The 15274-nt window shown below is 40.5% G+C and overlaps 1 protein-coding gene across 1 annotated transcript in view; it reads left to right on the top strand.

Moving 5' to 3' along the window:
* LOC132885114 (membrane-associated guanylate kinase, WW and PDZ domain-containing protein 3) overlaps nucleotides 1-15274 on the top strand; it is a 301407-nt gene that overhangs the window by 189158 nt on the left and 96975 nt on the right. Inside the window, exon 2 of the mRNA XM_060919435.1 lies at nucleotides 14158-14274. Within this exon, the coding sequence (XP_060775418.1) occupies nucleotides 14158-14274 (117 nt within the window). The remainder of the gene's footprint in view (nucleotides 1-14157; nucleotides 14275-15274) is intronic.

The following is a 15274-nucleotide window of genomic DNA, read 5'->3' as shown; positions in this document are numbered from 1 at the left end:
TAAGATGCTCAGTAAAACCTACAGCTCATTTCCTTATAAAACTGCACTCACTGTACCTGAGACTACTACTTTTTTTTTTTTTTTTTAAAGCAAAGGGTCGTCTCACACCAAATATTGACTTTGGTGATATTTATTATGGCTTACTGCTGTTTATAGTATTTTTTTAAATGTTGAAACATTTTATTTCATTATTTTTTAAGCCATTTTTGGTTTGTAGCATTTCTTTACATGTGCCTAAGACTTTTGCACAGGATTGTATATTTAGTGGAAGAGAATCTGTGACGGGCAGAATAACACCCTTAAGGACTGCATTAGAGGTCATTAGTGTTCTTCTTTGAGGCTGCTATTAAAAATAATTGTTCAGTTGATTTGAACCTATGTAACATCAGTCATAGAGAATTGAGTGTTTCATGTCATTGTCTGACAGCTTGTTAAACATCAGACTTGGTTAATGTCTAATACCAAAGTTAGAAACACTTTATGGTCACATGTTCAGGCTCAGAACAGAATCAGAGGCCTATGGGTTTCCCTCAAGGGCCAAACAGTGGCAGCTTGGCGTCTGATCAGTAGCCCAGAGCCTCTACCACTGAAGCTGAACCATTATTGTTTCACCTGATGATACTTAAATAAAGAACATCTTGCATGTTATGCATTCACGCAACTGGTATTAGGCAATTTTACAATATTTATATTATTTTATTGTCTCTACAAGGCATTTTACAATCTTGTGAGTTTTGTTGCTCTTGTCGCTTTTTTCTCATGGTGCTTTTTGTGAATCCGGTTCCTGGTAAAGCAGGGATGATTTTGGACATTCACTTAGAAATGTAGAATCTCTGGAAGCCTGTGGAGGGATAGAGGTGCACATTAGGGTGCATCAGTTGCCCTCACTTTCATAAAATCTGATGCATTTTTGTTTGGGTGTTCCTTTTCACAAATAAAGACATCCTATAAAATTTTTGACCATATTCAAAAGTGGGCGGCACGGTGGTGTAGTGGTTAGCGCTGTCGCCTCACAGCAAGAAGGTCCTGGGTTCGAGCCCCGGGGCCGGCAAGGGCCTTTCTGTGCGGAGTTTGCATGTTCTCCCCGTGTCCGCGTGGGTTTCCTCCGGGTGCTCCGGTTTCCCCCACAGTCCAAAGACATGCAGGTTAGGTTAACTGGTGACTCTAAATTGAGCGTAGGTGTGAATGTGAGTGTGAATGGTTGTCTGTGTCTATGTGTCAGCCCTGTGATGACCTGGCGACTTGTCCAGGGTGTACCCCGCCTTTCGCCCATAGTCAGCTGGGATAGGCTCCAGCTTGCCTGCGACCCTGTAGAAGGATAAAGCGGCTAGAGATAATGAGATGAGATTCAAAAGTCTAATGGTGGCACCATGAGGTTCATTTTTTGCCAAAAAAAAAAAACGCTTATTTTATGTTTTCGCGCAGGTTTGAATCACAATGTTGGACTCCATTTATTGATTTCTTGTGACCCAGAGATCATGTTAAGAACCTTTGCAAGGGATTGAGAAGCATTAATGTGATTCATAATACATTTGTATTGTTTAAAAGTAGTTGAACAATGATTCAATGAACAGCTAAAACTCAAACTGTGCTTGATAATACATTTAGAATATGTACTAAAAATGTGTAAGATATTTGGTATACTCTATAAGGTGCCATAATGTTTCATGAAAAGTGATCAAAATTTTGTCATAAAAGTCATAAAATAGCATCTTTTTCCATAACTTTGAGCTCCTGGTGCCACCATTAAACTTTTGAATTTTGGCAAAATATTTCACCCAGTGTGTTTTCTTACCAAAAGGAACATAAAAACAAAAATGCATCATGATCAGAGGAACTTTTCATTTTTAGGGGGCAACTGATGCACCCTAGTGCACATTGGAGTCAGAGGTTTGCTCAGTCTTCAGGGATGGAGATGATTGTCTGCCTTGTCTGTCACGTGTCCCACTTTCTCAGAAAAAGTGGAATGAGTCAGGGTGAGATTATAGAAAGTAAGGCTTAGAGCAGGAGCAGCAGGAGAAGAAAAGCTCAGGGATCCTCACTGTCGGAGAGCTGACAACAAAGGGAGGGGAATTTGTTGATGGTTGATATTTTCAGCAAAGAAGTCCCTAAGTCTGACCACAGGGTGCATCTCCTGTCAGTCAAAAGTAGCAATAAACAACAGAGAGAAAGAGAAAAGGGAAAGAAAGAAAGAGAGAGAGAGAGAGAGATGATGATGCAACTTTTTATGGATATTAACAAGTTGTGGATGTGTAAATAAATCTAACTGTGAGACTGAAAATGTGATGTGTATGTGCCATCTCTCCTCAAAAAAAAAAAAGGGTCAGATCACAGCTGCTATGAGAGCTTTCACAAACCCACAGGACTGAGAACCTTCTGTTTATTTGTGTGTGTGTGTGTGTGTGTGTGTGTGTGTAATATTTGGCCATACTTGTACACTTCTGCCCTCAGGGTAAAAAAAAAAAAAAAAAAGCCCAATACAGAAAATCAGGACATTTTAATTTCTGTTCTGTTTTCCTCAATAATACCTTTCATGTCAGAAATTAAAGAGAATTTTACCCAAAATTCCTGCAGATTTTTTCTGACATCCTGCCATCAGCTTTGTGAGCTTTTGTCCTTCAGGCTGAAGAGATGATATTGTGACAGATAACTGACTGAGTACAGTGTACCAAGGTTCATACTAGACATTTTTTCCTTTTCAAAGACTGAAACACTTCACGCACTGCTGACATCAAGCACTTTTTAATTTATTTATCACTCAACTAACCAGATTGCAGTGTGCAGGGCAAAGGGGGATACTGTAGTAGGGAGCCTCAAGGAATGTAAGTAAATTGTGGAATCTGAAATATTTTAAAATCAGAGTTGGATAAAGTACCCACCCAAGTTTATTACTTAAGTCAAAGTACAGATTCCACTGATTAAATGTAATTCCGATACAAGTGAAAGTTGGACAGTCAAATTTTTACTGAAGTTAAAGTACTGAAGTACTTGCTTTTAAAAATACTTAAGTATGAAAAGTACATTTTCTGTCAATGCACTGTTGTATTATTGCCACAACGCTTACAAAACCTAATGCCTCTGAAGCAACCGACTGGATTTTCTGACTAGTTTGTAGAACCTGTAGAGCTGAAGCTCCACCTGACATGCTAGCAAACTCTTTTCAAACTCGAAATCATATTTGGTAGCTAATGTTTCAAGAAAAGAAAGATTTCTACATTCTGTTTATTTGGCAAGATCATGCTAAAGTTACCGTTATTCGTGTTAGCGTAACTGTTTTTACATGCTAACCAGGGCTCTCAAGTTTTAAAGTCAGTTCAGAGTGAGATTTGTCGGGAAGGGCAGGGGTGGTGCTGGTGAGGGGTGTCGGCGGCGGCGCACAGGGGGATGGAGTGGGGGTTATGATTGGTGTTGTGTGTTGTAAGTGTTAGTGGCAGATTTAGAGGCCTTCAGTACGGGGGTAGGGGGCTCCCACTTGAAACAGTGGTTCCAGGCCTGCCATTTTAACAGCCATGATTGAGAAGAGAGTTCCGTCAAGGGCAACGTGTAAACAGAAGCACATAACAATGTACTACTATATCTGTGTATTTTGCAGTTTGGCAAGTACCCAGTAAAGGAAGAGATGATAAAAAAAAACACTGAGTTTTCATTCAAGTATGCAACACTAGAACTAAAAACAGGTGTCAAAAATAGCTGTTGAAATTAGCAAGGATTCAAGATTGAAGTGGCTAGACAAGCTCACAGACTCTGGGCAAACTGATAGTTAACATTATTAGCTGGAGACAATATTTCCCAACATCAGCTCTCAATTTTTGTGATGCAAGTACTAATTTCATTCAGGAAATACAAAATCATATGATGAGATGATTTACTGTACTGTAGGCTACTCATCAAATATGGCACTCCCGCGTCCTCCAATGTGTGTCCGTTTGCACTTCACCGCATCGTCTTCTTCGGAAAGTTCATGTAAATTTTACCCGGATACAACTGTCAAGTGTTTTGCTCCTTTGCTGTGCTTATCCCACACTTGAAGAGTAATACCAATGCTGAACATTAAAACTGGAATTCACTCAAACCAGACCTTTGTTCCATCTTTTTCCTTTGCAGGTGAAAAACCTTAAAAGACAAACACCATCCATTTACCAATTTGCGCAGTTTTTTTTCTTTTTATAAAAGCAGTTACACAAAAAATATGATTATCATCTCATCTCATTATCTCTAGCCACTTTATCCTGTTCTACAGGGTCACAGGCAAGCTGGAGCCCATCCCAGCTGACTACGGGCGAAAGGCAGGGTACACCCTGGACAAGTCGCCAGGTCATCACAGGGCTGACACATAGACACAGACAACCATTCACACTCACATTCACACCTACGCTCAATTTAGAGTCACCAGTTAACCTAACCTGCATGTCTTTGGACTGTGGGGGAAACCGGAGCACCCGGAGGAAACCCACGCGGACACAGGGAGAACATGCAAACTCCACACAGAAAGGCCCTCGCCGGCCACGGGGATTGAACCCAGAACCTTCTTGCTGTGAGGCGACAGCGCTAACCACTACACCACCGTGCCACCCCTATATGATTATCAAAAACTTAATATTAAATACATGTATGTGAAAATAGATAGAATTTACTTTAACTTAAGACAGATTTTGAATGAATTGTTTCAATGTAAATACATCAAAATATTAAAATACATTTTAACCACAAGGGCCATAATGAATTAAGCAAGTTACTAAACCCAATAAGTGAGTTACCAAGTAACAAGCCAACCTACATATTTACAAACCATATCCACCATGAACATTTTAACAATGAAATACTTTCAGTTCGTTTTAAACATGCACGGTATGCAAGTAGAAAAAGATACATGCTTTTAAACCATGTCTTCACTGGCACCCAAGGATTCAGCACAATAATATCCATGCATCAAACCACATCTAAATTGGGCCATTTCAAACATGAGACCAAGCAAGTTGCCACACCTTTTACCGGACCAAACAAAGCAAGTTGCAATAACCCTTACCAGCCAACAATTACACAAAGCACCATGTGAATATGTGAACCTTAAGACGCTACAAACACAAACATTTTCCCCGCATCTCAATGCCCCGTCAGCGCAACAATTTCCTCGGATTCACAACAAAATAAAAATAAATGCGAGCTTACCGGCTGTCTGTTCAGATCTTGACAATGGTAAAACGTCTACACAGCTTCACAAAATGCTCGGCAAGTGATCGAGTTTGTGTTTCACGCTGCAGCAGCCTATTTTTTGCTGTTCAGTCCTCGCACCCGACCAGGCAGTCAGCGTGTCGCTTTGTTCTCCTTGATTGCGCGCAGGTGAGTAATTAACGCGCTTACATACCGGCTGACAAAAAGGGCATTCGCCGCGACAACAACAATGCTATTTTTTGATTGGCTGTTGGGTAGCTACATTTCTCAATTTATTGATCGGTGTGTGGCAAGCTATTTCTGAACTCTGCGGGAAACCACTTGATTGGTGGCTCTTTGTCCACAGTTAAAAAATAGCGGTGCACCTTGGTGGGTGTTGTCTTAGTAATTTCTGTGCATGAGAGATGCAAGGTGTGGCGTGTGAGCATGTGAACTGCTTGAAATGCGTGTGTCTCACGCTCAATGCGTGAGACTTGAGAGCCCTGATGCTAACTAACAGTGTCCAAGTTAACTAGCTATGTGTTAGCGTTAGCCGTGGACAAGGCTACGGCAACTTGGCGGGCAAATCCATAGAAAGTCATTTCACTAACCAGACTGCATAGCTATTGCAGCATTATTGCTAGCTCTAAAAGCACAGACAACTAAATTACAAGCTTTCTCTTGGAATAAAACATTTACATACCTCAATATGCTTCCACAGGTCAAACGGCGAGTTTTTTGAAGGCTGTGATGTGGTTCGTTTTAGGCAAACAAAACAAACATTTAAAACGAAATGCATTTTTAATCTTTTCTGAAAACTGAAACATGGGTTCTAGGTATGGCCATGGGTGCGTGCATTCTCCAGAAAAACTGCCTCCTTCCATTCTGCCAATAACTGATCATGTTCAAATAATACTGCTGAGAAATTAAACTTGATTTTATACAGTCTATGGACGTGACGTGACCCTAGTGATTACTGATCGGCTGTCTCAGTGTCACCTGCAAAAAAAAAACAATCATGTTTTATAAAAGAAAACAAAAAACATCCACTTTCAAAGCTGCTTCGTAGTAACGAGGACCTTGATAGAAATGTAGTGGAGTAAAAAGTACGATATTTGTTTTTTAAATGTAGTGAAGTTAAAGTCATAAGTTTAAAAAAAAATTACTACTCAAGTAAAGTACAGATACTCAAAAAGTATACTTAAGTACAGTACTCAAGTAAGTGTACTTTGTTACTGTCCACCTCTGTTTAAAGGAACAGTCCACTGTATTTCCATAATGAAATATGCTCTTATCTGAATTGAGACGAGCTGCTCCGTACCTATCCGAGCTTTGCACGACCTCCCAGTCAGTCAGACGCAGTCAGACGCGCTGTCACTCCTGTTAGCAATGTAGCTAGGCTCAGCATGGCCAACGGTATTTTTTGGGGCTGTAGTTAGATGCGACCAAACTCTTCCGCGTTTTTCCTGTTTACATAGGTTTATATGACCAGTGATATGAAACAAGTTCAGTTACACAAATTGAAACGTAGCGATTTTCTATGCTATGGAAAGTCGGCACTATAATGACAGGCGTACTAACACCTTCTGCGCGCTTCGGCAGCGCATTGATACGGAGCTCAGATATCAATGCGCTGCCGAAGCGCGCAGAAGGTGTTAGTACGCCTGTCATTATAGTGCGGACTTTCCATAGCATAGAAAATCGCTACGTTTCAATTTGTGTAACTGAACTTGTTTCATATCACTGGTCATATAAACCTATGTAAACAGGAAAAACGCGGAAGAGTTTGGTCGCATCTAACTACAGCCCCAAAAAATACCGTTGGCCATACTGAGCCTAGCTACATTGCTAACAGGAGTGACAGCGCGTCTGACTGCGTCTGACTGACTGGGAGGTCGCGCAAAGCTCGGATAGGTACGGAGCAGCTCGTCTCAATTCAGATAAGAGCATATTTCATTATGGAAATACGGTGGACTGTTCCTTTAAAATAGGTTTTTACCTAAACAACTGCTGCTGTAATCATAAAAACTGTCATGTGCTCATCCCAGGACACCGTATACTCATGCTAAACATCTTTAACACACTTTTTTTTTTTTTAAACTTTAGAATATATGGTTGTAGAAGAGTCCATCAATTATCTGTAACCGCTTATCCTGTGCAGGGTTGTGGGCAAGCTGGAGCTTATCCCAGCTGACTATGGGTGAGAGGCGGGGTACACCCTGGACAAGTCGCCAGGTCATCACAGGGCTGACACATAGAGACAAACAACCATTCACACTCACATTCACACCTACGGTCAATTTAGAGTCACCAGTTAGCCTAACCTGCATGTCTTTGGACTGTGGGGGAAACCGGAGCACCCGGAGGAAACCCACACAGACACGGGGAGAACATGCAAACTCCACACAGAAAGGCCCTCGTCAGCCACTGGGCTCGAACCCAGAAGCTTCTTGCTGTGAGGTGACAGTGCTAACCACTACACCACCGTGCCATTGGTTGTAGAAGAGTAATTAATGATTTTTAGTATAAATACGCCGGTGATTATAGGCAATTGCTCGCACTGATTGGTCGAGAAATTTGGACTATTTCTCAATAATCAACTCGAGCGACTCAGCAAAATAGCTGCCAGCTGCTTTGTCACCATGAGTGAGGAAGAATTACAAATGATGAAAGGAAATGCTGTTCCTAAAATCACTAAAGATGCTACAAAATTTTGTCTAAAACTATTCAAAGGTAAGGTGGAATTGTGATTTACATATTTTATTGATTTCAAAACAAAGCATTTTATGTGACTTGGCGTAGATAAGTGACAGAAGCCTATGCTGTGCCATTATTACTGTACATTTGAATGCTGCTTTTGAAGACTGAAATGAATGATTTTTTAAAAATAAAATTTTTTAAAAAAATAATCACTTGTGTACTTATACTAAAACAATTATCCACCTCAGTCTCAGTGAATATCGGTGAATAATAACCCCGATTTCATCTCAGTTGTTAAAGTGTCACTCAAAAGAGGATGAGTTCTCCATTTCAGTCTCTAGGTTCCTTCCTCATGTTCTGTCAGGAAGTGTTTCCTTACCACTGTCACCTCTGGCTTGCTAATCCAAGGTCTAAATCATCATCTAGATAGAGTTCTGTAAAATAGGCATATCAGATGGAAATTCAAATTCACTCCAAATTGCTTGAAACAGCTCTCATTGAATCCAGAATTGAATGCTAAATAACACATTTTTTACAGAATTAAAACGTTTATCCGTTCTTGAGATATTACAAATCAAAGATTGAAAAAAAAAACAGCTTAATTTTTAGAAAACTGCCGTGATATTCTGTATTAGGATCATCTCATCTCATCTCATTATCTCTAGCCGCTTTATCCTTCTACAGGGTCGCAGGCAAGCTGGAGCCTATCCCAGCTGACTACGGGCGAAAGGCGGGGTACACCCTGGACAAGTCGCCAGGTCATCACAGGGCCAACACATAGACACAGACAACCATTCACACTCACATTCACACCTACGGTCAATTTAGAGTCACCAGTTAACCTAACCTGCATGTCTTTGGACTGTGGGGGAAACCGGAGCACCCGGAGGAAACCCACGCGGACACGGGGAGAACATGCAAACTCCACACAGAAAGGCCCTCGCCGGCCCTGGGGCTCGAACCCAGGACCTTCTTGCTGTGAGGCAACAGCGCTAACCACTACACCACCATGCCGCCCGTATTAGGATCACATGGTCCAAAATAGGCCTCATTAACCAGTGAGATGAAATGTTTTTTCTTAGTAACTTTTTTATTTTTCTAAATATTTACATGAAAATTGGCAGGTGGTTGTAAACTGAATACAAAGTTTGAAAAATTAGTAAAAACAAATTATGTAAATTAGTATTTAATTAGTATTAATCATGCTAATTTGGTTAACACATTCAATCGGTACACTCTCTTCTTCAAAGTTTCACCAAATGGCTTTATTTGCGCAATATAAAGCTGATCTTAACTCTCATTTATACGTCACAAAGAAAGAGAAATCAATGTTAATTATAAAATATGCATAAATAAGCACTGAATGTCATTCACATCTACCATTCTCTATCAAAACAAGTGTTGCCAGGCAAAGCAAACCTCAACCGGCAGCACTTATTTTATACCTATATGTTGATAATGGTAATATTTTTCAATCATCAGCTGTCAGGTTCTAGTCCTATAAAAATCCATGACCTTGAATTTGACATTTCAAAGTCATTCAAGGTCAAAGATCATGGTGACAAATGAAAGGCCATATGGGAGCTCCTATATGCTCCTAATAGTAAACATCTGTCTATCAGCAACTGTTTTTGAGTTATAATGGAAAATATGTTATTTTGCCGGAAAGGTTGACCTTTCTAGTGACTTTGACCTTCACCTTGACCTGATTGCCCCCAAAATTTAATCTCGTAATCTACGGCCCATTGCCCACCTACCCTGAACATTTTAAGTCAATCAGTGCAACCGTCTAGACAGTAGATTGTTAACAGACAGACACCCAGACAAACAAACTGCACTGATTACAATACCTGACCTCGCTTACTCCATCGTGGGCGAGGTAATAAAAAAGTAATAAAAGATTATTTCTAATACCTTCTTTGTGCTCTGTAGGCCTTTGTATTTCTAAGTAGGGCCTACTAGTGTCTATATTAAAGAATGTAAATGACTATTTCGATTAATATTCACAGCTTTCAAGACTAACCTAGAAAAATCTGTGTGAGCCACATCCAATAAACAATGCCATTTAATTGAATTGAAATTGACACTTGCGTTTCTGACTTCTGATTTTTTAAAATCTCATTCCGACCACTAAGAGCTCAATATTTTTCATCAAAACAACTACCGTTATATTCTAAAATAGTTATTTATTTACATGAATCAGTTTGATTTGGAAAAAAAAAGTTGGTAAAGCTCTGAAAACTCACTTCAAAGTCTCCTGTGAAGCCTAACATCAAAACTAGCTGACGGAAAATTTTGCTGAATACTTCATCAGAAACAGTGACAGTGAGAGAACATCCCTATAAAAGTTATCTGACTGATATTCACAAATAATCCAGTTGGAAACTGATCAGAAGAGAGAGAGAGCCTGACTGCTTTCCCATGACTCCAAAGCACCGGCAGTTTCCCGACATCACGCGAGCAGAGAGTGAACTCTGTTGTACCAAATTCAACCTGCCGTTACTCCCAAAGTACTGAACAGATCTTAATGAGATAAATTTCTTTGGAAAGCAGATATTATAAGCTTTTAAATGATAGTATTCACAATAGAAAATATCAAGAGTTAAGCAATGACAGATTTGGAAACTTAGATGAGCGTCTGCATGCACAATTTTCACAGCATGGCCAGTGAGCGTCTGATACGCCTGTGTAAAGTTCCTTTGTGACAATGGAGCATGTATACAAATATATAGCATACGAATAAAACTGAATTAAACTGATTCATATAAGATAATATTTTAGATTTTATGGCTTGATGATTATATCACTACAGGGTTGTGTTATATTTGATCCTTCTCTTTCTTTGCATCATTGGTTTTCCATTCTGTCTGTGTTATTGCTGTTTCTTTTTCAATCTGTTCAATCACACCTGTACCAGACCTTCAGTGTTCTGGATGGTGGGGTTCAGGTGTGTTGGCAGCTGGGAGAGACCGATAAAGTGAACCGTCTGCTCAAGAGTTCTCTGTCATCATTCCCTCCTTCATTCATTCTCTCATCTACATTTCTTTCTTCTCCACTCCTCCACAATTTCTCCTACTTTCACCAACACTTTAGAAAAGACACTGGAGACAAAAAGACTTCTGTTTGTGAGCCTTCATTTCATGTCTGTTTGCACTCCGAGACTGTCAGCATTGTTAACTTTTTTTGAGGAACAAAAAAACTGCACGTGCTGAATCAAGCAAGCGGAGATAAATGGGACATGCACTGTGTCTGTTACGTGATTGCGGTAATGTAGAGATATATTGCTCAAAGCAAAATCTTAGGATTGACAGTCAGATGGAAAAAAAAAGCCAAAAAAAGCCAAGATGACATTCTGCTTGCTAGACCATGGAGTCTGGGAGAGACAGTTCGTACTATTGTAAGGCACACACTTTGGAACATACTGTTATGGAGTCACTATTCATGTTACAGTTCCCATGGTGACAAGCATGCCTATGTTTTGTTCTAATCCTGTCTTTATCCCTGTCCTGTCATTGGTTTGTTACCTGATTGTGATCACCTATTCAGTGTTACTCTTGCTCATTAGTTTATGCACTTATAACTTGGTGTTTCTGTCTTCTCGCAAAGTCTCATCAAGCAATATGGTACCTTACATCTGAGCCTTATAGCTGTCTTTTGAGTTTTGTGCTATTTTTCATCTTGGTTATGACTTTTGCCTGTTTTGATTTTAAATAGTGATTACCCTTGTTTGATCTTGCTTGCCCATGCTATCGACACTGATTACAATTTCTAGATTGCCAACAGTATATATCACACCAACCATCCGCATGTGCGCATACCAGTGGCAAACCATTATTATTAGAGCTGAGACTTGAGCTCAGCCAAAACTTAGCCAAACACACCAAAAGAGCAACAGGGCAAAGGGTTTTGCAAGGGATTAGCGGCAGGTTGCCAGGTTGCTCCGTTGTGTGTAGTTGTTGATGTTGATTTTAAAAGTAAGCAAGTAAATAACATAGGGGAATGAATACTTACATTGTCTTGCAAAAGTATTCATCACCCTTGGTGTTTGTCCTCTTTGGTCGCATTACAAGCTGGAATTAAAATTGATTTTTGGGCAGTTCGCACCATCTGATTTACACAACATGCCTACAACTTTAAAGGTGAAAATTGTTGTTTCATTCTGACACAAACAATAATTAAGATGAAAAAACAGAAATCTGGTGTGTGCATAGGTTTTCTCCCCTCAAAGTCAATACTTTACAGAGCCACCTTTTGCTGCAATTACAGCTGCAGGTCTCTTGGGGTATGTCTCTATTAGCTTAGCACATCTAGCCACTGGGATTTTTGCCCATTCCTCAAGGCAAAACTGCTCCAACTCCTTCAAGTTAGATGGGTTGTGCTGGTGTACAGCAATCTTCAAGTTATGTCACAGATTCTCAATTGGCTTGAGGTCTGGGCTTTGACTAGGCCATTCCAAGACATTTAAATGTTTCCCCTTAAACCACTCCAGTGTAGCTTTAGCAGTATGTTTAGGGTCATTGTCCTGCTGGACCATGAACCTTCATCACCGACTCAAACCTCTGGCTGACTCAAACAGGTTTTCCTCCAGAATTGCCCTGTATTTAGTGCCATCCATCTTTCCTTCAGTCCTGACCAGCTTTCCTGTCCCTGCAGATGAAAAACATCCCCACAGCATGATGCTGCCACCACCATGCTTCACTGAGTGAATGGTGTTCTCAGGGTGTTGGGTTTGTGCCACACATGGCATTTCTCATGATGGCCAAAAAGTTCAATTTTAGTCTCATTTGACCAGAGAATCTTCTTCGATGTGTTTGGGGAGTCTGCCACATGCTGTTGGGTGAACTCCAAATGTGTTTTCTTAAGCAATGACTTTTTTCTGGCCACTCTTCCATAAAACCTCATTCTGTGGAGTGTATGGCTTAAAGTGGTCCTATGGACAGATACTCCCATCTCCACTGTGGATCTTTGCAGCTCCCTCAGTGTTATCGTTGGTGTCTTTGTTGCATCTCTGATTAATGCCCTCCTTGCCCGGTCTGTGAGTTTTGGTGGGCAGCCTTCTCTTTTCAGGTTTGTAGTGGTGCCATATTCTTTCCATTTTGCTATAATGGACTTAATGGTGCTCCCTGGGATATTCAAAGTTTGGGATATTTTTTATAACCCAACCCTGATCTATACTTCTCCACAACTTTGTCTCTGAACTGTTTGGAGGCTCCTTGGTTTTCATGTTGCTTGCTTAGTCATGTTACAGTGTCAGGATCCTTCCAGAACAGGTTGATTTATACAGACATTATGTGACAGATAATGTGACACTTTGATTGCACACAGGTGGATCTTAATCAACTACTTATGTGACTTATGAAGTGAACTGGTTGGACCAGCTCTTATTTAGGGGTTTCATATGAAAGGGGGTGAATACTTATGCACACTCCAGATTTCTGTTTTTTCATCTTAATTATTGTTTGTGTCACAATAAAACAACAATTTTCACCCTTAAAGTGGTAGGCATGTTGTGTCAATCACATGCTAACCCCCCAAAAATCCATTTTAATTCCAGCTTGTAATGCAACAAAACAGGACAAACACCAAGGGGGATGAATACTTTTGCAAGACACTGTAAGGATGAGTGAAAAATACTGTGGTGAGTGTGCACGGAATAAGAGTCTGGAGACAGAAATCTTAGTTTCTCAGTCATTAGGTCTGTGTTACTTGCTCTCGATAGCACTGGCATGACTGCTTTATTAGCATTCGTTAACACTACTGATGAACGCTACATTGGCTAGAAGGTGACTTCAGTGCTGCGCTGATGGCGCCGACTCACGGTTAAGCTCCCGTTAGCCTTCGAGAAGGCCTAGGGTGATACATTTTTGGTCCATCCCACTATAAATCAAAATCTGATTGGTTAATTCATCTGTCACTTCCTATATAAACATACACTGCCGTGGCCTTCTGTCCCGGTAATGAAGTCCTAAACAATGAGTGAGCAGCTCTAAACTCTTCTCAGCCTAGAGACAACAAACCAAAAAATCTCATTGGATAACTCTAGTTTAATGTTTCCAGGACAGTAACCCTTTCATTTCTGAAGCAAATTTGATAGAAAATGAAGCCAAATTAGAGTTAGAAGAAATTAATTATAATAAAATTCTGAAAGAATGAAAGCAATTAAATATAACATTTGAAATGTTGATATGTTTGGGCTTTCTCTGAAGGCCTAGAAGGCTCTGATGATTCCCCTCTGATGCATACAGTATGCAAATCCATTCAATCCATTTTTCTGACCTTCTTTTCTTCCTTCTTTTCTCTTTGCAGGCAAAGTGCTCAACACAGACTTGAGGCATTACCTCAGCTTGCAGTTTCAGAAGGGTTCATTGGACCACAAATTACAGCAAATCATCCGGGACAACCTTTACCTGCGTACTATACCATGTAAAACACACACACACACACACACACACACACACACACACACACACACACACACACACACACACATATTTGTCCATCTGTTCATTATCTCCAAAGTCTCTTCTCATTTGGTTGTCAAAGTAGAGGCGGCTGCTTCAGCTCACTTCAGCGTGTCTGGGTGTTTGGCTGTGAAGAGAAAAGCTAGTGATTCTCCTCAGGCTGAAAAACTGCTTCCTTGCCGGGTCGCTGTATTATTCAGCTCCCTCATCCTTCATGTGATCATACTGGATGTGAATACGAATGTTGCAGACTTTCTAGCCTTGATAAGTCTTGCACGAAGTGGTCTAAGTTGTATGATTTTTACAAAGGTGTTGAGATTTGAGATCTTATTGTGTGCTGAATTTGGTAGGGAAATTATCAGCTCTTTTTTTTTTTTCTGGTCCTTTGCATGTCTTTGTTTGGATGTGGCAATCATGAGGAAAAAATGAGTGTTATTGAATATGAGTTCATGTTAGTGTTCCTGATACCAAGCACACCTGATACCAATCATTTTGTTCATCTCATCTCATTATCTCTAGCCGCTTTATCCTTCTACAGGGTCGCAGGCAAGCTGGTGCCTATCCCAGCTGACTATGGGCGAGAGGCGGGGTACACCCTGGACAAGTCACCAGGTCATCACAGGGCTTACACATAGACACAGACAACCATTCACATCTACGGTCAATTTAGAGTCACCAGTTAACCTAACCTGCATGTCTTTGGACTGTGGGGGAAACTGGAGCACCCGGAGGAAACCCACGCGGACAACATGCAAACTCCACACAGAAAGGCCCTCGCCGGCCCCGGGGCTCGAACCCAGGACCTTCTTGCTGTGAGGCGACAGTGCTAACCACTACACCACCGTGCCGCCCATTTTGTTCATTTCTTACATTAAAGATTGTACATTACCTCTTTGTTGAAAGACAGAAGTTGCTCTGTGCCATGTATAAAATATAGCTGTGGCATAATGTTTTATTGATGG

Source organism: Neoarius graeffei, chromosome 4, assembly GCF_027579695.1.
Source record: "Neoarius graeffei isolate fNeoGra1 chromosome 4, fNeoGra1.pri, whole genome shotgun sequence".
Classification (NCBI taxonomy): Eukaryota; Metazoa; Chordata; class Actinopteri; order Siluriformes; family Ariidae; genus Neoarius; species Neoarius graeffei.
Note: the sequence above shows the minus strand (reverse complement) of the source record. Positions and strands in the feature narration are given on the sequence as shown.